Source organism: Phocoena sinus, chromosome 6, assembly GCF_008692025.1.
Source record: "Phocoena sinus isolate mPhoSin1 chromosome 6, mPhoSin1.pri, whole genome shotgun sequence".
NCBI lineage: Eukaryota > Metazoa > Chordata > Mammalia > Artiodactyla > Phocoenidae > Phocoena > Phocoena sinus.
The window spans coordinates 30,952,365-30,977,925 of NC_045768.1; the positions used below are offsets into that span (position 1 = coordinate 30,952,365).

The 25,561-nt window shown below is 42.4% G+C and overlaps 1 protein-coding gene across 2 annotated transcripts in view; it reads left to right on the forward strand.

Annotated features, from left to right (window-relative positions):
- LOC116755602 (acyl-coenzyme A amino acid N-acyltransferase 2-like) overlaps positions 1–21,556 on the forward strand; it is a 28,765-nt gene extending 7,209 nt beyond the window's left edge. The window contains exons 1-4 of one of the 2 annotated variants that reach the window (XM_032635304.1): positions 6,896–6,931; positions 15,763–16,262; positions 16,494–16,696; positions 18,999–21,556. In XM_032635304.1, coding sequence (XP_032491195.1) covers positions 15,800–16,262; positions 16,494–16,696; positions 18,999–19,592 — 1,260 coding nt within the window. In that variant the 5' untranslated portion in view covers positions 6,896–6,931; positions 15,763–15,799 and the 3' untranslated portion in view covers positions 19,593–21,556. Of the gene's footprint in view, positions 1–6,895; positions 6,932–15,762; positions 16,263–16,493; positions 16,697–18,998 lie in introns of those variants that run through there. The other variant, XM_032635303.1, reaches the window with a different exon arrangement.
- Positions 21,557–25,561: the final 4,005 nt, after the last annotated feature.

Consider the following 25,561-nt stretch of genomic DNA (forward strand, 5'->3'; position numbering starts at 1 on the left):
GTTTTCATTGCTGTATGGCATGTGGGATCTTAGTTCCCTGACCAGGGATCAAACCCACATACCCCTGCATTGTAAAGTGGATTCTTTACCACTGGACCACCAGGGAAATCCTAATCTTTTTAAATGTATTGAGACTTATTTTGCTGCCTAGCATGTGATCTAGCCTAGAGAATGTGCACTTGAAAAGAATGTGTACTCTGCTGTTTTTGGACAGAATGTTTTTTAGATATCTGTTGAGTCCATCTGGTCTAATGTGTCATTTAAGACCATTATTTCCCGTCTGTCTGGATGATCTATCCATTGATGTAAGTGGGGTATTAAAGTCCCCTACTATTATTGTATTATTGTCAGTTTCTCCCTTTATGTCTATTAATATTTGCTTTATATATTTAGGTGCTCCTATCTTAGATGCATCTATGTTTATGAATGTTATATCCTCTTCTTAGATTGACCCTTTTATCATTATATAACGGCCTTTTTTGTCTTTTGTTATATACTTTATTTTAAAGTCTGTTTTGTCTGATAAGAGTATTGCTACTGGAGATTTATTTTCGTTTTCATTTGCATGGAGTATTTTTTTCCCATCCTTTAACTTTCAGAATGTGTGTGCCTTCATCTCTGAAGCGAGTCTCTTGTAGACAGCATATAAATGGGTTTTATTTTTTTAATCCATTTAGCTACACTAAGTCTTTTGATTGGAGCATTAGTCATTTACATTTAAAGTGATTTTTGATAGGTATGTACTTATTGTACATTTTGTTACTTGTTTTATGGTTGTATTTGTAGTTCATTACTTCTAGTCTCTTCCCTTGTGGTTGATTTCTTTAGTGTTTTGTTTGTGGTTTCTTTTTTGTTTTTGTAACTATTACTGGGTTTTGTTGTGTGGTTACCATGAGACATGTGTGTGTGTGTGTGTGTGTGTGTGTGTGTGTTGTATTAAACTGATAGTCATTAAGTTCAAACACATTCTAAAATCTCTATACTTTTACTCCTCAACACCATGTTTTAATGTTTTTGATGTCATATTTTACATATTTATATGAATCCCTTAATGCTTCTTTTAGTTATAGTTGATTTTACAATTTGTCTTCTAACCTTTGTCCTAGATTTTTAAAGTGGTTGATCTGATGTCTTTATTATATATATACCTTTACCCGAGAGATTTTTTCCTTCATATATTTTCTTATTTTCTTGTTACGGCTTTCCCTGCACACACACACACACACACACACACACACCACACACACACCCCAGCTTAAGGAAGACCCTTTACCTTGCTTTGAAGGCTGGTGTTAGTGGTGATGAACTCTTTAGTTTTTGCTTGTCTGGAAAACTCTATCTCTCCTTCAATTCTGAATGATAACCTTGCCAGGTAGAATATCCTTGGTTTTAAGTTTTTTCCTTTCAGCACTTTAAATATATCAGCCACTCCTTTCTGGCCAGCACAGTTTCTGCTGAAAAGTCAGCTGACAGCCTTATGGGGATTCCCTTAGTATGTGGCCCTTTGTTTTTCTCTTGCTGCCTTGGGAGTTCTACCTTTATCATTAATTTTTGCCGTTTTGATTGTGATATGCCTTGATGTGGGTCTCTTTGGGCTCATCTTGTTTGGGACTTTCTGTGATCTTGGAACTTGATACCTGTTTCCTTCTTCAAGTTAGGAAAGTTTTTAGCCAATATTTCATAAAATACATTTTCTGCCCTTTGTTTCTTCTTTTTCTGGGATCTCTATAATGCAAACATTAGCATGTTTGATGTTGTCCCAGAGGTCCCTTAATGTATCCTCATTAAAAACATTTTTTCTTTTCTGATTGGGTGATTTCCATTATTCTGTCTTCCAGGTCACTTGCATTCTTCTGTAACATCTAATCTGCTGTTAATTTCCTCTAGCGTATTTTTCATTTCATTTATTGTATTCTTCAGTTCTGGGTGGCTCTTTATAATATTTTCTAGTTCTTTGTTGAAATTCTCATTGTGTTCTTCTATTCTTTTCTCGAGTTTGGTGAGTATTTTTATGACTATTTTTTTTTGGTTTTTTTTTATGGTATGTGGGCCCCTTTCACTGTTGTGGCCTCTCCCGTTGCGGAGCACACACTCCATTAGCGCAGGCTCAGCGGCCATGGCTCACGGGCACAGCCGCTCCGTGGCATGTGGGATCTTCCCGGACTGGGGCACGAACCCGTGTCCCCTGCATCGGCAGGCGGACTCTCAACCACTGCGCCACCAGGGAAGCCCCCATGACTATTGTTTTGATTTATCAGGTAAATTACTTTTCTCCGTTTCATTAGGATTTTCTTTGCTCCCCTGGATTTTATTGTGTTCTTTGGTTTGGAACATATTCTTCTGCTTTCTCATTTTGTTTGAATTTCTCTATTTGTCTCTATGAAATTAGGTGAAACAGATGCCTCTCTTGGTCTTGAAGGTGTGTTCTTGTGTGGGAGCATCTCTATGCAGTCTGTATGTGCCCAGTGACTTTGGTGGGAGAGCTTGATCTGAAGCAAGCATGGGCCAGAGCTTTTTCTGGGGCACACTGAATCCATCACCTTGGTGGGGGTGGGCTGGAGCCTGGAGTATGGGGGGTAGAGCTGGAGCCTGGAATGGGCCAGGGCTTCTCCTGAGTTGCGCTGGTGGCTGCCACCTTGGCCAGGGTGGACTGGAGCCAGGGGGCAGCTAGAGCTAGAGCCCAGTGCAAGCTGCAGCATCTCCTGGGGTGTGCTGGTGGCCATCAACTCGACGGGGGGCAGGACAGGAATTGGAGGGGCTGGAGCTGGAGACTGGTGTGGGCTGGGGTGTGTGCTGGGGCTGTCTTGGCAGGCCAGCCAGAGCACCAGGCACTTTTCAATCTGCTGCTTCTATGCTGGGATTGGGAGCAAGCAAGTCTGTGTACATGCCCTTTAAAAGCAGTCTTGGTTTTCTACAGCCCTTCCAAAAGCCTCACTGGTTTTCAAAACCAGACAAGGAGGATTGCTGTCTCAGTGCTAGACCCCAATGTGGGGCTTGAACCCCTTGCTCCTTAGGGAGGATTCCCAAGTTTGTGGTTTCCCCCTCCTCTTCTGAGTTGCCCACTGGTGGTATGCGTCCTGAGTAGATTGCTTCTCTTCTCCTACCAGTCTCAGTGTGCTTGTTGTCTTTATATCCTCAGTTGTAGAAGAGCTGTTCTACTAGTCTTCAGGTCATTTTTGGAGAGAGTTGTTCTACATGTAGTTGTAGTTTTGTAGGTGAGCTAGGGTTTTCCAATGCCACCACTGATCCTGCCTTCTCTTTAATTTTCTGTAATAGAATCAGGCTTCCTTTCAAACACCTGTTTCCAATGATGATGGAAGGGAAAGAAAACATAAACCAGCTCATTAAAGGTATCTTAATCTTTTCTTGTTTCATACAGCCCATGTTCAGGTAAATAATTAATTTGAAGTTCAGATATTAGCAGAAATGTTTCTATTTCCTTCAAAGATACCCTCTACCCTCTTTTCCAAATCTGGGTGCAAGAGGGCTTGTATAATCTCAGGGCAAGGGTGTGTGGCAGGAACGCTAGATCAGATAACTATTCTTGGCCAGCTTCTCTAACCTGGTGGAAGTGTAACTCATCTGGTCTCCAGGCATTGACCTTTTGTGTGTATGCATTCATAACTCATGGTTGTTCTCTCAGAATGGTCAAGGCCAGGTGGCAAACTCACTCTCACCCTCTGGGTCAGGTGGTGAAACTACTCAAATCCTCTGGGTTTGCCCCACTTGTCCTTCAAAATTCCCTGAGTGTCACCTGTGTCCTTTATAGATCCCTGGTAGAGCTACATACCCCATACCCTGTGCTAAAGAGTCACCTCACACATTGTCATAACGGTCCCCAGGGAGGTTTGCTGGCCTTCAACTCTTAGCTGCTTTCCATGCCCATCATTGTGAGAATATGGGGACTTCCTGAACCCTTTCACACAACAGGAGTGCAAAGAGAAACTTACGTGTGCTGTCTTTGCATCTCTCTCTGCTTAAACACACAATATCCTGTTTTACGCTACTTTCCAGAACTCCAAACAGGAAGCAGGACAAAATCTTCCTCTGGGGTTTCCAGTTTCTTGTAATTCATTCCCACTTTTGGTCAAGGCCTAGACCTTTTTTCTAGGCAGGGATGCCTTCTCCCCTAGCACAACAGGTCCAGGGTCTAGCCTTAATGTAATAAAGCTTCAGAGGAAGAACAAAACAATTACTGAGAATATAAACAAATTGGGAGGTATTAATATTTTTCCTTGTAAGTAACAAGTCAGGGTGTACACAGATACAGCTGAACTTATGCAGATGCTACTTAATGACTGAAATATTTTGGAATACATCAGTATGTTAGCCTTCTCATGTTACAGCTAAGTAATAGAGTCTTGGAGAAATTTTTACAATGAATTAAGAGCAGTGCTGGGATCAGAACCTGGGGATGTAGCCCTAAATTTTCTCTGTTACATTATGTTGAGATTTTTTCCCCATAGGCCTGTTAAATTCTAAGGAAATTTGAAATATGTTTTGCTGTATTCACTAGCACTGTTTTGTCTCTGGAGAGCTAGAAACACTTCCATTTCTATATTTACTCCTATTTAGGGAGTACATTTTTTTAGGTTCTAATGATGATTAGAGATGTTGTTAGGTCTGTCACTGAAAGGGAGTCACAGTTTTCCACTGACTGTGCTGCAGCGCTGTGGAAGTTCAGTGAAATCCCTTAAGTACACCTGGTGACTTTCCCCCACCAGAATAGTCTTCATTCCATAATCACTTATTTTTGCTGCTTTTCTTTCCTCTCCTTCTAAGGAAACCAGAATATATCATCCCAAAATAGGCCTCTTTGCCATAAAAATACTAGCACTTCAGAAAAACAGCAGCTGCAAGAGAGCCCCTCTGACCCTCCCCCTTTTCTTCCTGAAAGCAGGAGATAAAACTCCCAGATGGAAGGTGTCCTCCCTACACCAGAAGGAAAGAAACATTCTTATCATCAAGGACAAGAAATTGAGACTGAGATATTTCTATACAAATAGACCTTGTTAAAAACACTTCTTATCTTCCTTTAGGCTCCCCACATAGTATAATTACTTTTCCACAATTGCCTCTCTTTGCTCAATCTAATATAAAACAGGTAGGTTTTGCCATTGCTTAGGGTCTTCATTCCTTGTGAGGGCTCCTGTGTCACATAAAGCTTACACTAAATAAGTGTGTATGCTTTTCTCCTGTTAATCTGCCTTATGTCAGTTAAATTCTACCCTAAAATTATATATTGATATAATCGTAGAGACAGAGACAGAGAGGGAGAGAGAGAGAAAGAGAGACAGAGACAGGGGGACAGATATTTTAAGGATTTGACTCATGCGATTGTGGGGACTGGAAATCTGCAGGGTGGGCCAGCAAGCTGGAGACCCAGGGAAGAGTTGATGTTACAGTCTTGGGTCTGAAGGCAGGCTGGAGGTAGATTCCTTCTTCCTCAGAGGACTTCAGTCTTTTCTGCGTGGTTCACACCTGCTACTGACAACTGCTAATGCCTCCCTTGTACGTGGTTAGCACCTTACTGCCCAGTGCTCCCACCAATGTCCCCGCTCTTAATTTGCTACATTCTTTGAGGGTCCATGGAGTGCCAGGTCCCTGGTGTCTTCTGTTCTAGGCAGCAGAGTGAAGAAGGTCTGACTCTGTGCCAGCTTAGCATGCATCTCACTTTATTGCCTGGATGCTGGAGCACCCTTTCCTGTGCTTCTCTTAGAGTCTTAGTAAAAACAACACTATTTCTGCTGCGTTCCTCCCCAGCCCACCTCCCATCCTTGGATCAAGTCCTAGGAATTAGTCACTAAGCTGGGAGCCTTGCTAGCCTGCCAAGGTACCTCTCATCCTGTGTAAGAGCTGTGTGCTAAAACAGCCTCCTCTTCTCCCAGACATTCCAATCTGCCCATGACTTCCAATATTGGCCCCTTCTCCTCAAGGCTTATACTTCACTTTTAATACATTTTATTGTACCATTCCCATTTCACAAGTTAGAAAGCTGAAGCCCAAGGAAAGGTAAGTAATTTGCTTGAGGTCAGTCACAATGACAGATGTAAAGGAATCAGGGTTCCAATCTAAGTCTTTCTGATTCCAGAGGCCAGCTACACCTCACTGGCTGCAAGAGATGCAAAAATTAAAAGACATGGTACCTTCCCTCAAGGAGTTCACAACCTGGACGCACAGTCTGCAGTTTGTAGCTTGGATCACTTGTATATTTTGACAATGGGCATTGACTGATGGGATTAACAATAGGACAAATTTCAGGGGGTCTGGTCCTGAGGAGGCATTTTTGCATGGGGGGGGGCTTTTGCTGTCCCTTCGGAGAGTGGTTTGCAAACTGGGCTATGCTTTAGAATCTGCTTTTAAAAGTACAGATCCCAGAAACTTACCCCAAACCTATCAAGTCAGAATCTCCAGCTGAGGGGCCTGGGAATCTTTATTTAACAGACTTGTCAGATGAGTCTGAAACCCACACCACTCTGAAGATGGATATTTGGGACTCATCTTAGAAACCACTAAAAAGGCAGCTGCCTAAGAGATCACTGACTTAGAGGAGGAGATAGAGAAGGAATTGAAGCAAAGGAGAAGAGAGCCAGGAGTTGAGAGGAGGAGTCTAGGGAAGAGGTGTAGAAACCAGACCTATGTGATGAAATAAAACATTCCTTTATGAAACACCTGGATTGAAAGGCACACCAGCTAAACTGAGCCTCTGCCCAGACCCTGTGGCAGCACGTGCTCGTAGCCCTGTCCCTGGGAACTTAAAAAAAAGAAAAAGGAGCAGCTGATGGTTTCTATGGAGACAATTTCAACTTTGAACAGTAGGCTGGGGTATTTTGAACGATCTAAATTAGCAAGCAATAGGCAAGTGTCCAGTGCTTCTAGCTGGCTCAGTAAGCCATCCCGCTCCAGACTGCTTCCTGCAGCCGAATTCAGGGTGAGTCAGGGCTGTCGTGGCCAAGTAGAAAAGGTCTGCTTTCTGATTTCAGCAGCAGGGAACCGTGGAAGGCTGCTTTGTCTTTCTGTGTATGTTTCGCTCACCTCAGTGGATAGCACAGTTCTCTGAAGAACCAGAAATTACTATCCCAGGTAGTTTATTGTTCAAATGCTGATTTATGTCAGATGCATAAACCTAACCAGAAAACTGTTTAGAGACTATTTTGGAGGTGAAATGCACACTTGGCTGCAAAAGTCAGGGTCCAGCCTAACGTGACTAATGGAGAGATTGTTTTTTATATACATTTAATTAATTAATTAATTTTTGGCTGCTTTGGGTCTTCGTTGCTGTGTGCAGGCTTTCTCTAGTTGCGGTGAGCAGGGGCTGCTCTTCGTTGTGGTGCGCGGGCTTCTCATTGCAGTGGCTTCTCTTGTTGCGGAGCATGGGCTCTAGGTGCGTGGGCTCAGTAGTGGCTTACGGGCTCTAGAGCGCAGGCTCAGTAGTTATGGCGCATGGGCTTAGTTGCTTTGTGGCATGTGGGATCTTCCCGGACCAGGGCTTGAACCCGTGTCCCCTGCACTGGCAGGCGGATTCTTAACCACTGCGTCACCAGGGAAGTCCCTGGAGAGATGTTTCTTGACTCAAAGAATTTTTCTCTGGGATTTATTGGGAGGAGGAAGTGCTGTGATAAAGGAAGAAAAGCAACAGGATCCTAAAGGAAATGGAATTTTTGTTTCTTGATTGGTAATATGGTAATTTTAACTTCCACGGGACCTTTCGCTCTCTTTTATTCTTTGTTTCCTGCCTTCTGATGTGTTGATGTCCCGCCAGTTCTTGACTGCCCTTCCTCTAACAGGTCAAGGTCTCCCAGTGGTGCAGGTGTGATCCCCATCCTTCCCCCTGGGACTCTGGGGGGGTCTGAAACGTGCTCAGCAATGCAGCTATCAGCTTTCAGACCCTATCAGATTGCTTCCATTTTGCTGAGGGCTCCCTCTCTAGCCACCAGGAGGCTATGCCTGTGAGAGGCAGCCCAGTTCTTGTTTCTTGCCCTCTGGCTGCTTTCTATCTTTGGTTTCACTGACAGTCTGCAGTGTACATTAACTGTTTCATGGACAGTCCTGCCTTCTGCTGCAAAGAAGTGAGGAACCCTGGAAATTGTATCCCATTGGATTTTGAGGAATTTTCTATCTTCAGAAGTAGCCTATAAATATTCAACTGGGCTTCTGTTCTGTCTTCACACTCTCTCTGAGATATGTCACTCAACTTTTTTGTGTGTGCTTTTTTATCTATCATTTATTCTTTCACTTCATTCCTCAAACATTTACTGAGCGATCACTATGTACTGCACTATTCTAGGGACTGAGAAGTAGAGTGTTGAACAAGGTATAATTCTTGCCCATGAGGAATACTTTACAATCCAGAGTAGTGCTGTCCAGTAGGATATTCTGTGGTGATGGGAATATTCTATAGCTACATGGTCCAATACAGTAGCCACTAGTAACATGTGGCTACTGAGCAATTAAAATGTGGTTAGCGTGAATGAGAAGCTAAATTTTAAATGTCAATTTCATGCATTTTTAAGTGAATTGAAATTTAAGTAGCTGTACATGGCTAGTGGGTACTATATTGGATAGAGCAGAAAAGGGAGAGACAGATAAAGAAGCAGATTTTGACAATATCCTATGCTAGCTTTGTATTGAGATGGTTCCTTAGACTGGTAAATAGATTGGGGGGTGGTGGTGAAAGGCTTTGATTGAATTAGATGATAAAGGGTGTCAAACACAAAGGGAAGTCCAAGTCCAAGACTGACAGGTTCAGCTGGAAAAGAAATAAGGAGCCCCTTTTAGATTCAGACAGTTTATTACTTATATAGGCAGAGAAGGCAAGAGGTGCCAAGGGTGCAGCTCTCTGGGTCCTTGTCTCACCCACCAAAAGGATGGAACTGAAGCAAAAGGAACCAGACATCTTCAACAGAGTTGTGAGATATTCAGTGGCTGAGGAGCTGATCCTAGACTGCAGCTCAGTGGTCCTAGAGCCTGCAGCTCTGCCCTAAAGGGGTGTAAGTATGAGATGGAGAGTCCCATGCCTCTCTGGAACCAGGGAGGTGGATGGGAAGGCTGCCTCATGGCAGCCTCCCACGATATAGGGAGAGACAGATGGGAAAACTGTCTTGTGAAGCCTCTTATAAAGACTGCTTCTCATGCCATGCTCCTGGGAGGATCACAAGGCATTCCACCCAGATTCAGGTCATATGGTGGTTCAAGCTGTTCCTGTGGAAACATGGAAGGTCTCGAGGGTGCTATGGTAGAGCCATTCCCCTGCAAAGAGTCTTAAGTGCTAGGACAAAAGATTTAGACTTTATCCTCAAATGAATCTGGCTGCCACTGGAAGTTTAAAGCAGATGAGAAAATTGATTATTTTTGAGTTTTATAAAGATCTGTCTGACAACATTGTCGAGATTAGACTGGGGAGAAAAAGCAACTTAAAGAGAGAGAAATAATTGGGTAAAAGGATGAGAGTTTATGGGAATGGAGAGGAAAATCCACAATCATTTAATGAATACATGGGATGTGAAGGGCTCCTGTGCAGTGAAAGTGACAAAGGCACATCAGACAGGATCCTGCCTTCAAGAAATTTACAAAGTAACAGGAGAGAGTACACACAGCATACATTACTCATTAATGTTAAGTTCAAGAATTAAGTGCTCTGGGAGACATGGTAGAGAGAGAGCCCAGAGGAGGGACAGCCCTCTTCATCTGGGTGTCCCCGCACAGTGTAGGTGCTTCATCGATGATGATGACAATTGAGTGTTGAACAGGATAAGTTTTAAGTCTTCTTACAACTTATTTTGAAAATCTGTGAGGGATGGGCCCTGGCATGCAATAAGCCTTAACAACTAACAAAGATATTAATCCCTATAGCAGTATGTGGATTAGTTGGGATCCAGTTAGAATAAGACAATAGAAATGGAATACAGGGAAAGCAGGAAAAAATCGTAAAGATTCAGCATGGTGAGAGGTGACAAGGAGAAAGTTTGAGGGCAGGGTTAACTTGCCATATACCGCTGGAAATATTAATGGCTGAGTCCTCACTCCCACTTCCCATCCCCACATTCTTGTATTTTTATTTGACCTTGTTTTCCTTCTTCCTCCAGAGGGAGATCAGTTGATACTTATTGCTTCAGGAAAGAGAAAAACAAAAATTTTTTCCTGGCCTTTATGTTGCAAAAAGCCTAATAGATGATGTGAATTTCAGAAGTCACAAATGCGTGTATTTCGTTTGGTGTATTTCGTTTGGTCCACGCTTTGGGTTTTTTCCTTTGGTTGGTTGGTTGTTGTTGTTGGGTAGTTTTGTGTGTGTGCATTTTTTTAATAGAATACATTTGAATGCCTTAGATGGGCAGGTAGTCTTAGGTTCACTGCAGTCTTACATTTTGTTCATCTCTGTCCTTTATCTATAAATTTATATTACCTGCCTGGCCCCTATAGGTATCCGAATTTGGAACCACTGGTATCCATCGTAAAACAGGTTTAGAAGAATGCATAGTAACATATGAACAGGGTCTCCCAACCCCAAGTCTTTGAGCACTGCCACAGTCACAGGGAACTTCCTTGAGCTCCCAGGAAAAGCAGGATGCTCTGAATTCTGTGATTATATCTCTGCCATCTGGAGGAACAAGGACTCAAAATAGAAATTACTCTGAATTTAGAAAAATAGAAAAAAAATTACATTTCATGCACATGTGGGTTTGTGGACTAAAGTTTACTCCTACTATTCCATTACTAGTCCTGCCACCCTGTACACCAGGGTATATATTTAACTAAAAGCTTCAGAGTTAGGGAAAGGGAAAGATGAAGTTAGGGTCAAAGAAGAAGTAGGAAAGAAAAACAAGAGCGGGAGGCTAGGAAAAGAATGAGCTCTCATATGTCTACCCTCATCTGGGGAAGATAAGTAAGGTTTATATGTAGGGTCAGACGTTACTGGTTAAAATTCTTGCTTCATCATTAACAACATAGGCAAGCTTGGGTAAGTCATTTAACTAGCTGAGCTCAATTTCCTAATTTACGATGTAAGGATAATAATAATTTTTTATTCCCACAGGTTTTTTGCAAGGGTCAAGAGAAATAATGGTCATAAAAGGGTACTGAAAAGTGAAAAGACTTTACTATGTGGATTCATATTACCCAGTGACTAGCCATTAGTAAGTGCTCAATAGTTGTTTGCTGTTACAGAAAAAAGGGAAATGAGGGGAGAGCTGAATTCCAAAGGCCACTTAAAATTACCAGCCCCTTTACTTGTCAAATAATTGTGATATTTTATTTGTCTTTTCCATCTTCCTGGAGCCATTGCTGCATTTTTTAGTTGTTTGTTAAAGACCATACCCAATGCAACAGGACAACTTGTATTACCAGCTGATGTAAATCCCACTGATAAGTAACTTCACTGTAAAGACAGAGTGTTTCAGTGTGTGGCCTCCTGTCAAATGACTCAGAAAATGGCAGTTCTCCATCACTAATCTTCTGAGTTTTGTCCCTAGTCCTTCAATTCCCTTCTTCCCCTTTTAAATTTACCCTCAAATTTATCACTCCATTGGACCATCAGACATATTTGGAATGCTTACTGAAATATAAAAGAGTTTCATAATAAGTAACAAAATGAGAACAATTCCCTAACAAAAATTCCGTATGAAAATTCTCTTCTTACACTATCCACACTTCACAATGTTTACAAATAATAACGAAGTGCCAGGGTGCAGCTGACTACAGTGTGTAAAAATTCATTTTTCGGAATGCAACTTTCCTTCCATGCTACACCAATAGAGTTTGTTCACTCCTTTAACTCAGTCCACGGAGCATAAGGGGAGTTTGGAGGAGGTAATTCAGGAAGGAGAGGCACACATCAGCCCACCATGCTCTTCTCCACATCGAGCTCGCCACTAGCCATCAACAGCCTCCCCTAATCTTGCATCCCAAACTGAGGATGGTCTCAGCCAATTGTACCTGATCCTTTCACACACCACCCTATGGGGCTGAACAACATGTAAAGGAACAGCTCAGTGACTGTCTCCCTCCATCAGTGCATGCACTAGCATCACATCACACTTGAAGTTCAAAAACTGTTTCTCTTTTTTCCAATTAAGAGCTCTTGTGGAAAGCCTAGTGACATTTTGCAGAGCCTCGGAGTTCCTCAGAAACCCAGTTGAGAATCCCTGGTGTATAGGTATCAAATCTTCTTTCGTGTATGTGTGTGTGTGTGTGTGTACAAGTGTAGGTATGTATTATTTATTTTTGGCTGCGTTGGGTCTTAGTTGCAGCAGGTGAGATCTTTTGTTGCAGCGCTCAGGCTTCTCTCTAGTTGTGGTATGCGGGTTTTTCTCTTCTCTAGCTGTGGCATATAGGCTCTGTAGTTTGCAGCACGCAGGCTCTCTAGTTGAGGCTCCCGGGCTCAGAAGTTGTAGCGTGTGGGCTTAGTTGCCCCGTGGCATGTGGGATCTTTGTTCCCCAACCAGGGATTGAACCCGTGTCCCCTGCATTGGAAGGCGGATTCTTTACCACTAGACCATCAGGGAAGTCCCCATGTGTATGTATTTAAATCCTGGATTTTTCTTGTTTCTTGAATATATAAGGGGGTGTTATATAAAGAACAGATGGCACAAGGCTTGAATAAGTCTGAGGTCTGATAGACTTACAACCAGCTTCTGAAGAGGTAATCTGTCAAACTGTGTCTTGGATCCCTACCAGATCTTCATGCGGGCACACCCTATCTTGTCAGCCATGTTTAGCCCATGTTCCAAAGGCAGTGACTGTGGGAGTGCTGATCACGTGGCAGCTTCCTAGTCTTTGGTCAGGAAACCTGACACACCATTCACAAGCACACACTGTTGACTTATCAAGTGACCTCTCTCTCTCTTTCTCTCTTTGTTTCACGTGCTCTTGGGAGAACGCCTGCTTCTTATAGGAAGTTTCATTATAATCTAACCCCTTGCATATACCTTGGTGCAAATGGCAAAAATCTAGACATAGAATACTAATGACCATTATGGGGAATTTCTGAGAAGTCAGAATCCATAACTTAACACATTTAACAGGAGCTCCAGAAAAATTAGGAGACAAAACAGTAAGCATAGTCAGCTAAGTGCTGAGACCCCCAAATAAAATTCTAGCTCTAAGATAGATTCCTTTCAAAGACTGAAGTCTTCTGAAACCTATCTTCTTCCATCTCTCTTTTCTCTGACACTTATTTATATAACCACAGACCTTCTAAATGACCTACCCTTTCTTTCTTCAGGGGTTTCTCAGGATAGGAGCAATCTAATTTCTCTTTGTCCCTGTATCTTTCTCTCTTTCCTCAAACTCCCATACTCTACTGCAAGACTGTCTTTCTGTGATTATCTGGTTACAGCTTCTGAATTTTATGGATACAGCCACGTAAAAAGAGTCCAAGGCTAAGACTAGGCTGAGGCAAGAGGGCACCTAGAGTGCAAAATTTCAGGACTTCAGGGACTTGGTCATGCAAGTAAATTTTGCTACCTAGGTGCCTTCTTGCTACACCTTTAGTCCTTACCTTGATAGAGTGACTGGTGACTCTGGGTCTCCATTCCAAATTGGCAAGGGGGGAACATCCCTGGCACATCTTGAATCAGGTATCCAGTCCTGATCCTGTCAGCAACGGCCCCCCGGGGTGGAGGTCACATGGTATAAACATAGCTGCTGAGGGTCCATCTCTGGGCTTTAGGGAGCAATTCTCAGATAAAGAGGGACCCTGACTTGGGAAGAGACTCTAATATTTTATATTACAAAAGCACTATGTAAGTAAAGTATTTTAATTACATTTTTGGTGCTATTTTTTCCTGCCACTGTTATGAATTTCATAACTCTGAAGCATGTACATTGTATAATTTACTATACGAGTATCAATAGGATTCCTAAAGTTTTAACACATAGTTGGTTGCCCTTGAAGAATTTGCAGTCCACCTGGAAGAATAAGACCAGATCAGATGCGGGATGCACGCAGGAATGCAGGAGAATAGTTATGTTAATTAATTCAAATTAATTCAATTTGAAAATCAAATCTGTATCGAGTCAATAAATTATATAGAAGTTTTGAGAAGGGAGAAGAATTTGTGGAATAGGGCACGCAAGTACCCCTTCTTAATGATCTCTTTTTGGGAAGAAGGAAAGAGCAGATACAGAGAGTTATAGGAAGGACCAGATCAGAAAATATCAAGGGAGCACTGAAATGTCACATGGGACGTGGGGTGTTCTTATTCATATTACAGGTCCCATTTCCCTGATACATATGAAAGACCCAGGAAGTTTGAATTGATGCCACCTTCTTCTGCCAAGAACTCTGCTGGTATTGAGGGAAAACATTCACAATCGTTCTATTTATTCCAAATTATTCTATTGACCATGAGTTTTGAAATGGTCAGTAATGCTGGTTGTTGATGGGGGTCAGGTGGGAGGGAGTGCGTCCTTTGCAGAGAATCACTTTCTTAAAAGAAGCACAAAATGCATTCTTCCTTGACCCCCTCTTTCCTCCAAAGACCCGCTTTCAACAGTGAAGAACTAGGCATTAAAACCCCTCTTCTGCCCCTGCACTGCCAGAGCCTGTTTATTTTCTCCAGAATCTTTTCTGCTCACAAATCTAAACCCCAAAGCCTTCACTTTGCATTCCTCTGTAAAATAAAATCAAGGATCCCTTGGAGGATCAAGCTTTCTGAGGGAACACGTGTTACTACCATTTGTGTGAAGATATTGTTGGAAAAATGATGCACACCTATGTCAAAGTTTCATACGAGAAATTTCTTTTAGGAAAATATTGGAAAGGCCTCACTTTTTCCTTTCCTTTGAGAAACTGGTAACCCTTTCTATGAGACTAATTAGAACAACACAACTGAGAGATTGCCTTTTTTCCTTTGGCTGTCATTCATTCAGTGTCTCTGATGCTAGTTCATATTTTCCCAGATCCTATTTTATTTTTATTTGTTTATGCCTCCTTTATCTATAAACAGGTTCAAATCCTTCGTGGAATAAGGTATAGAAGAAAGGAGGGAAAGTAAAGAAAGAAGGAATGTACAGAGGGAGGAAGGAGGGAGAGAGTACCCCAAATTTTGCTCATAAAATGAGGAGAGTATGAAATAGCTGATCAAATGTATATTTCATTCTCTTTGCTACAAACAATATTTTATATTTATCACTCTGTTGGAAAGCCACAAAAGCAGATCATGAAGTTTTATTTTCCCTTAAAAAGAACAAATAATGGGAACTCTGAAAAGAGCTGGCAGTCTGTCTTACAATGGCAGGGAGGGATTGGAAACTAAAAAAAGAGAAAAGAAAGAAGGAAACAACAGCATAACATGTTTCTTGTTTATGTAGGTATGGGAGTTGAAAAGCAGCACTGATCCTTCCAATAAACCCTTAATCATGCATTACCCCCTCGGATCCTAACAAACACCAGTGAAATAGGTCACCTGGGAATGATCTCAACTGAAGATATGAAGCTCAACTTACTCAAAACCACAAAACTAAGATTTCCTACAGTGTTGTAATGGATAAGACAGGAGGCTGTAGTGTCAGACCTAGCTTGAATTTCGGGTTCTACTATTAATTATTTACAAGACTTTGAGCATGTCACTTAACCTGTTTCCTCATACGTAAAATGAGAATAATGAGTACTGTCTGCAACACCCTATTTTCCCTCCTCCAAATGTCCTGTGTATTTTGTACTAGTATCCAGAAATCTGCCTTGGCCAGACCTAATATAAGCCTTGTCTGGGCCTCTTCCTTGGAACTGAAGTCTCCAACTCAGAGTTTTCTCTCTCACTGCAGGGTAGGAAATACCACTTGGTCCCTTTGCCGGTTGCCAATGTTCCAGCTGACAGCCACCCCGGCAAGTGCCCTCGCGGATGAGCCTGTGCACATCCGAGTGACAGGCCTGCCCCCACTGCAGACGGTGACACTCATGGCATCTATGAAGGACGAGAAGGGGAATCTGTACCAGTCCAGAGCCTTCTACAGGGCCAGCAAGGCTGGTGAGCTGGACCTGAAGCAGGCTCCTGCCTTGGGGGGCCACTACGTGGGGGTCCACCCTATGGGCCTCTTCTGGTCTCTGAAGCCTGAGAAGGCTTTTGAGAGGCAGATTAAGAAAGATGTGATGAACAGCCCCTTTTGGATCACTCTGGAGCTATATGACTCAGTTTATTTACAAAAGTCAGGGGAGGTTCAGCCCAGGGCCAGCCAGGTGGTGCAGCGTTGGTTCTCCAGCCCTCAGACGCAGCGGGTGCAGGTCCAAGAAGGTCGTGTGCGAGGAGCCCTTTTCCTCCCTCCAGGTGAGACTACTCTTTCATGATCTAGAAGACATGGTTCATGGAAATAAAAACAAAGGGCATCAAACTGTTGGCAAACTAGTATTTCCCACAATATTTTAAAAGTAATAAGCCGTTTTGTTGTGTGTGTGAAGGTGGAATTCATTCTGCTCAGCCTGTACTTTTGCTGGCACCTACCTGACCCTCTTGTTACTCTTTGTGATCTCATTCTCTTCTCTTTTTTCTTGATCTTAGGGGCAGGCCCTTTCCCAGGACTCATTGATTTGTTTGGGGGCATCGGGGGTCTAGTTGAGTATCGGGCCAGTCTTCTGGCTGCCCATGGCTTTGCAGTGCTGGCCTTAGCATATTTTGCCTACGCAGACCTGCCCAAGCAGTTGCAGGAGGTGGACCTGGAATATTTTGAGGAAGCTGCCAACTTGCTACTAGCTCATCCCAAGGTATTTAAAATACTTTTCATTTTACCTGGCAACATTATAGCCAAAACAATAAAAAATCACCAATGTCCGTTCTGCCTATATTACCAGTCTGTTTAGACTTGGGTACAGCACTGTTGAGTGAAAATGCAGATAATAATACGTACCTTGTAGGATTGTTGGGTTGATTAGGATCAGCTTAGCGCTCACTGGCACAAAGAAGACAATAAATGGTGGGTATATTATGATTCTCTTCATTTGCTAGTTCAAAAATCAGGTATTTCTTACAGTTCAACCTGACAGGGTAAAACAACCATATCACCTAATGTTTATATTAAGTGACTCTTTGTTAGACTCTATGCTCAATACTTTATATGCACTATCTCATTTAATGCTCATAATTACTGTGTGAAGTTAGTACTTTTGACATGGTCCTCACTTTTCAGATGAGAAGGCATACCCATCTCAGTTAAGTAAGAGGCCAACACTCCACGGCCAGTAAGTGACAGAGCCCTTGGGGCAACGTCTTTGCTCCAAACCGTTAAGTCATCCTGACTCCCCAGCTTACATCGTTCTCTCCTGGAGCCTTGACTCTTCTCAAGAAGAGATAGGATATGTTTGCTATTGGAGCGTCACCGGTATCCTCATCTTCAGTGTTATCATCATCATAATCAAATATACCCGTGATTTTCCTAAGCATATTTGGCTCTGTTTAAAGGATTGCCTAGAAGGAATTAAATCCCAGGTAAAATGTTTTCAAGTTAATTTTGTTTTCACTTCAAATTTAACTATTTGTGACATTGTATGAGGAGAAAGGGCAATTGCCAAAATTCAATTTGTAGTCAGATTCCACAGAAGAGGTTCAATTCCCACCTCTGCCCCTTGATACTGTTGTAACCTTGAGCGAGACTTACACTTCCTGAATCCCCGTTTTCTTGTTGGAGGGCCGAGCATATAGTAAACGCTCAATAAATCCACCTTGTCACCTGTGCCCATCTGGTTTCTTCCCTCTTCCTTTCCCCACACCCTCAACCCATCCCAAAGTGTTTTAGGTTCTTTCTCAGTACATCACACCCTCTTCACCCTCCCTGCCGCTGTTTTAGTCCCTCATCATTGCTCAGCTGTGATGCTGCAATAGTGCATTAATCAATTTCCCGTCTCCATTTATAGCCCTCCTCCCTCACTTCCCAATCCACTCCTCACATGGATGGTTCCCAGGTGTGGATGCACACTGGATTTCCTTGGGGATATTTTATAGTAGCAGATTCTTGGGCCCACTCAGACCTACTGAAGTAACTCTCAAAAAACTGGATCTTAGGGGCTTCCCTGGTGGCGCAGTGGTTAAGCATCTGCCTGTCAATGCAGGGGACGCGGGTTCGTGCCCCGGTCTGGGAAGATTCCACATGCTGCAGAGCGGCTGGGCCCGTGAGCCATGGCCACTAGGCCTGCGCGTCCGGAGCCTGTGCTCCGCAACGGGGGAGAGGCCACAACAGTGAGAGGGCCGCGTACTGCAAAAAACCAACCAAACAAACAACAAAAAACTGGATCTCAGAAAGCTCAAGTTTTTTTTTCAGGTGATTCTGATGATAGAAAGGTGCTGGGATACAACTCTGAGCAAAGTAAACACACAGGGTCACTATGTATTTGCTATTGTTTGTCCAGAATGCCCTTCCTTTCCTCATTCATCCCTCAGACGTCTTCCCTTCTCTCTGGTCCCTGGGCCCACCACAAAGTTAAGGACTCCCTCCTGTGACCTACTACTTTTCCTAGTGGACTGGGAACTGACATTCAATTTTTACAGAATCTAAGTCTTTCATCTTTACACTCCCAATCCTTCCAGGATTAGCCTTTGGTTTAACAAATATGCAAATCCTTTGTAGCTGTAAAATGCTGTTTAAATATGAATTACACTTACCTAATATTTGAAAGAAACTGGGACACCTCTTTTACTAGCTGGAGAGAAGAATTCGATTCTTCAAAAATCTTACCTGCCTCTGCTCTTGTGACGTCCAATGTTGCTGGTGTATTAGACCCTTTTTGCCTTTATAGAGCTCTGCTTTGGGTGAAGAGTTTTAATTTCTATTTTTTTGCTTAATCTTCATTTCTGTCCTACAAGGTAGGTAATATTATCACCCCCATAAGACAATAAGGCTTAGGGAGGGTAAGTAGGTAGTATTCTCTCTCAGTCGCAAAGCTGGTAAACCTTAGTGCCAGGACTCCCACCCCACATTTTCAGACTCTTCCCATCATACTAGCTTACTGGCCTGTAGGACAGCTCCTTCTCAGAGAATGTCCTGTAATGGGTTTCCTTTATTTTCTCCTTCAGATCCAAAAGCCAGGAATTGGAGTAATCTCTGTGAGCAAAGGTGCAGAGATCGGGCTGGCCATGGCCTGCTACCTGAAGGAGGTGGCAGCCACTGTCTGCATCAATGGGTGCAATGCCATCTTTGAATTTCCGCTCAAGTACCGGGATCTGGCTATAACACCCATCCCCTCGTTGCCGGAGCGCATGGAGTTCAACATCATGGGCGCTTTGTGCCTCCGTCACTACAAGGGGAACCCCCGAGATGCACTGAATCAACACAGTGTGCTTCCTATTGAAAAGGCCCAGGGTCCGATCCTCTTCATTATAGGGGAGGGTGACGAATGCTTCAATAGCAGAGAGTACGCTGAGCAAGCCCTGGACCAGCTGCGGAGGCACGGCAGAAGCAGCGGAAGGATGCTGCTCTACCCCGGGGCGGGGCACCTCATAGAGCCGCCCTATTTGCCCCTGTGCTATGCGTCCTGGAGCCGCGGCCTCTTCTGCCCCCTGCTTTGGGGGGGGGACCCTGTGGGCCACGCGGCAGCCCAGGAGCACGCCTGGGGAGAGATCCAGAAATTCTTCAGGCAACACCTTGTTCACAGCAGAAGCACACTCTAAGGGTGATGATAGGGGAGGAGAAACAAAAAAATTGGATAAGGCAGGGATGTGAGTGGGGGAGGGGACTCCTGATTTCTCTAGATTCACAGTCATCTTGAATCAACTGGAAGGAAATTGGACAAAGTCAAAGAATCAGGTGCATCTGAAATATTTCTGACAAAATTGTATGTGCTTTGAATTTTTGTAAATTGAATCTTGGTTTATATGCACCAGGCACCAGGTATGTTGCTATTTCAAAATTGTGATACCCTTGCAAATTGAATAACCTTTTGTACCCCGGTAAGGGAAACCTTGGATTCAGGTATTGCCAATCTAGATGAATGTTCTGGAACTTTGAAGTCACTTGTGAAATCATTTTCTGTTTAAACCATTGTGGGTTGAATCTGACATTTGATATGAAAAGTTCCTGATGCCACCATCAAGGGTAATCCTTGCTAGAGATTTCCAGTAGATACATTAATTCTTTTTTAGAATAGTGACGCTTCTTTTTATTCCTAAAATATATTTCTTTTTTATAATTTTAATCAGGAGTGGGGCTAAATGCTCAAGTGCCTTTGGAGCATTTAGTGAAATTAAATGAGCTATATTTAAAGTGATTAGAAGAGAGCCGGGCACATAGCAATTTCTATATCAGAGTTAGCTATTATCATTTTCATGATGCTTTTCTCCTATAATCTGTTAATGTGGTGAATTGCATTCATTAATGGACTAATTTTGCTTATTCATCTAATTCTACTAGATCAGTTTCTCATACTGACTAGTTTGGGCTTTAAAATTTCTTTTGAAGCCAACCTAGTCATTTATATTTTCTCAGAATTTCACCCCTATTTTCTGGAACACATTTTTCTCTTATAATTTTTTACATATTCCCTGTTGTTTATTTGCATGCTTTCTCCTTTTCCTTTCAGTCTGACTTGCTAAATATTTGTCTATTTTATTAACCTTTTCTTAGAATAGCTTTTGGGTTGTTTATTGGTCAAATCTAATTTTTCCTGATTCATCAGTGTATGCTTCTTTGAAATAAGTTCATTCCTTCTGCCTTATTTGTGTTTTCCTGGCTTTTTGATATGCAGTGTTCTCATTTTGTTAATGTCTAAATAGTTTCTGATTTGCTTCCTCCCTCCCCCCACCCTTAAACCCAAGAGTAATTTTACCAAAGTACAAAGTATCATCCTGTAGATAACTTGCTGGTTATAAGGACCTCACTTTGCAATGGAGGGGTCAGATTGTCTCCACCTGAACCCACTGATCAAATTTAGCATCTCTAAAAATGGTCAATTTGACTTGTTGTGGTTCATGACAAGATGTAATGTGGAGTGCCCAGCACTGCTTAGAACTATTTCTAACAACACTGTTCAACTTGAAGCTAATCAAGCCCTTAGATCAAACTTCTTACTAATGTGGTAGTTAGTGAACAACTTAAATGGTACTACAAGGAGACAAACATAGATTGTCCATCATTCTATGACCTGGTGTCCTCACAAGTTAATTACCAACTGACCTTGTCTCTTTCCACAAGTTAATTGCATGAAAAAATTTGGAATTTTTCACTTTGTGGGATTTTGCTTTCCTTTTTGCATTGGAGTGAGCTGGGGGATTGTTCAAAATTAAAAGGGACTTAAGAGGCATATCAACCAAATGCTATGTGTGGGCCTGGTTTGAACAAAGTAACTGTAAAAAGACATTTGGGGGATAATTAGAGAACTCTGAATATGACTGGATATTAAACGATACTATGAAATTGTTATATTGTTAGGGGTCAAAATGGTATTGGGGTTATGTAAAAAAGTAACTTTTTAGAGATACATACTGACATATTTAGAGGTGAAGTGTTGCAGTATCTGGGGATTGTTTTAAAATACTACAGGAATCTGGCAAATGTGAAAAGTTATTATATCCAGATGATCGGTATAGTGAAGTTTGTTTTCTCTACTTTTATGTATGCTTGCAAATTTTTCATAATAAAAAAGTAAGAGATATAATGGGTATATTTATTTTTCTGCCCCAACAGGCAAGAACTTTAGCATGCATTACATCTTTTCTCCATGACAACCCCATTAATTTCATATTAATTTTTTTGCAACCAATAATTATTATTTTTAAATTAATTTTGATTGGAGTATAGTTGCTTTACAATGTTGTGTTAGTTTCTGCTGTGCAGTAAAGTGAATCAGTCATACATATACATATATCCACTCTTTTTAAGATTTCCTTCCCATTTAGGTCACCACAGAGCATAGAGTAGAGTTCCCGGTGCTATACATTTGGTTCTCATTAGTTATCTGTTTTATACATAGTAGTGTATAAATGTCAATCCCAATCTCCCAGTTCATCCCACCCTTGGTAACCATAAGTTTGTTCTCTACATCTGTGACTCTATTTCTGCTTTACAATTAAGTTCATCTGTACCATTTTTCTATATTCCACATATAAGTGATATTATACATTTGTTTTTCTCTTTGACTTGTTTCACTCTGTATGACAATCTCTAGGTCCATCCATGTCTCTGCAAATGGCACTATTTCGTTCCTTTTTATGGCTGAGTAATATTCCATCGTATACATGTACCACATCTCCTTTATCCATTCCTCTGCTGATGGACATTTAGGTTGCTTTCATGTCCTGGCTATTGTGAATAGTGCTGCAATGAACATTGGGTTGCATGCATCCTTTTGAATTATGGTTTTCTCCAGATATACACCTAGGAGTGGAATTGCTGGGTCATATAGTAGCTCTATTTTTAGTTTTTTTTTTTTAATTTATTTATTTTTGGCTGCATTGGGTCTTCGTTGCTGTGTGCGGGCTTTCTCTGGTTGTGGCGAGCAGGGAGTACTCTTCGTTTCAGTGAGCGGGCTTCTCATTGCAGTGGCTTCTCTTGTTGTGGAACACAGGCTCTAGGTGTGTGGGCTTCAGTAGTTGTGGCATGCGGGCTCAGTGGTTGTGGCTTGCGGGCTCTAGAGCACAGGATCAGTAGTTGTGGCGCATGGGCTTAGTTGCTCTGCAGCGTGTGGGATCTTCCCGGACCAGGACTTGAACCCATGTTCCCTACATTGGCAGGCGGATTTTTAACCACTGCGCCACCAGGGAAGTCCCCCTTTGCTTCTTATAAGAGGTTGATGAGGAGTATCCAGTGGTGATATTTTTCATATCTTCATTTCCAGGTCATGCCATAGACTATCAGTATTCTCCTTACTACTTGAAATAGAGTTATTAGCAACTTTAAATCTAATCAGGTTGAAGAGCCAGTTCCAGAAACGCCAGAATCAATTCAGAAAATTCATCCTTAAAACTGTTTCTTTAGAAACACTCTCAGTACCACAATCTCAGTCAGGGTTCTCTGGAAAAATAGAAGCAACAAGATAAATATACAGAGAGAGAAAGAAATTTATTATAAGGAATTGGCTCAGGCGGTTATGGAGGCTAAGTCCCCAGATCTGCAACCTGCAATCTGGAGACGCAGGAGAGCTGATGCTGTAATTGTAGTCTGAGTCTGAAGTCCTGAGAACCACAATAGTTAATAGTGTAAATTACAGTCCGAAAGCGGGCAGACCCGAGATCCAAGGAGAGCCGATGTTTCAGTATGAGACTGAAGGCAGGAAAAGACAGATGTCTTAGCTCAAACAGCTAGGCAGGAGGAGTTCCCTCTTTTTAAAGGAAGGTCAGCCTTTTTGTTCTATTCAGCTTTCCATTGATTGGGTGAGGGCCACCCATATTAGGGAGGGCAATCTATTTTACTCAGTCTGTTGAATTTAATGTTAATCTCATCCAAAAACACCCTCACAGACATATGCAGAATAACGTTTGACCAAATAACTGGGATCCCTATGGCTCAGTCAAGTTGATACATAAAATTAACCATCACAGGATAGGTAGTCACTAAATTATTTCCATTTTACAGGTGAGTAAACTAAGCCTTGAGGAGTTTTAACATACCTAAGCCCACACAAGTATAGATGACTTTACAATGGGACTGAGTTTATAGTCTTCCTCCAAAACTCATGTAACTATTATTTCACCTGCCTGACAGCAGTATCTACCCAGGTCGCAGTAGCTAGGGATGAAATAATCCAATCTTCTCTTGTCTGTTATATTATGGCTTCCACTAGAATTTAGGTTGGATATGGTGTCTTTATAATTTTTTAGTTTGGTTAGCTCAACACATAATATTAAAAGACAGACTAGTTCAAAGACAGAGAGCCTTACAATACTTTAACTGATAATACCACACATACAGAAAGAAAAATTCAGACCAACCAGAGGTGTGTTCTGGCCTCAGGGAGAAAGATTTAGTGAATATCCATCATTGCCCTGAATGAGAAAAACTGGGTCAGAGAAGAAAATCCACCAACAGAGGAAATATAGATGGGTCAACAATAGAAAAGTTATCTTAGCCATGGGACCAGGACTGTGCAGCAGGCCTTTCCCATGGCTTATTCAATGATCTGTATACACTATTCACCTTTAAAAGAATTTTTTTTTCATGCTAACCAAGCAACATTTTAACTAATAAAATGGTTTTCTAGACACCCTGATTACAAGATGGGGTATGGGTAGGGGATGTCAAATTCTGGACACAAATTAGTGATGATTCCACCATCAATTAATAAATGTTTTTTTGAGCTTATATGTGGTGTGATAAAGATAATATTCGAAAATGTATTTACATGCTTTTCTCATCGCATTTCCTTGCTTTTATTTTTCCCCTGGTTCTATCTGAAACTGAGTAATGATTAGTCAAATCCATTTCACTTGCCTTCATTAATCAAGGTCGTTTTAACACTTGCATGTCCTCCAAGCAGCTCCTAGCCTAAACAAGATGTTTGCCTAAGTTATTTTCCAGGACCTTAGAGTCTCAGCTGTGTATAGTTCAAGTTGAGTTAGTTAAGGGTAGCACCATCGACCCTCCAGCTGGGCAGGTGCTAGTAGTGTCTGCTGGGTGACCTTTTGAACGTAGAGCGGCCTGTAGCTTAGCTACACCTGTGCAGGACCACGATTATCGCGCACCCTTTCCCAATCACCTTTCCCCACTCCCCCCACGCCTCAGCCTTCCCTGCTTCTTTATTGGTCATCCCATAAATAACCCAGCCCCTTGTTTTCTGCGAGGTGGATTTGAGGTTTGTTCTCCGGTTTCTTCTCTTGGCTGCCTTGGGAGTAAAACCTCTGCTTCGAGCCTTGGTGACTCAGCGTTTTGGCTTGCTGTGCCTCTTGAAAAATGAACCTGGCTCAGTAACAAATTTGGTGGGTCCACCAGGAGGTAAGTTCAGATGCGACTTTTGCCTGTTGGTTTGTTGGCCTCTTGCTGGTGCTGAGAGCCTGTGCACGAATCCAAGCAGCTGCCTGGTCCATTTGTAATAGGACCGTCCTTGGGATTTCTCTGGGGAGGTGCCACCAACCTTCAGCACTTAGTTTCGTTTTGCAGTGAAAAAATGGTTTTGGGGGTTTCCCTGGTGGCGCAGTGGTTGGGAGTCCGCCTGCCGATGCAGGGGACACCGGTTCGTGCCCCGGTCCGGGAAGATCCCACATGCCGCGGAGCGGCTGGGCCCGTGAGCCATGGCCGCTGAGCCTGCGCATCCGGAGCCTGTGCTCCACAACGGGAGAGGCCACAGCAGTGAGAGGCCCGCGTACCGCAAAAAAAAAAAAAAAAAAAAAATGGTTTTGGGTGTTTGGGTTTGGAAGATGTCTTTTGGGTAACCTCGTTAAAGAAACACACCTATGCCCAGGTTGTTTGTGCGATCCTGACCCGGTCGTGGGTTGGAGACCCACCTGGTGGGATGTGGGCAGACAATATAAAAGGTTACAGCCGTTGAGTTACCTGGGTTAAAGGCCCGGGATTTTGTTTTTTGATCTTGTCAGGTGGGGCAAAATCCCTTAAGGCAAGTCCCCACTGGAGGTGTGATTGCTGAAATGGAGCAGCCGATGGGATTGACCTGGGCCCATTCTCCTTTTTAAACTTCAGATTTAATTGGAAT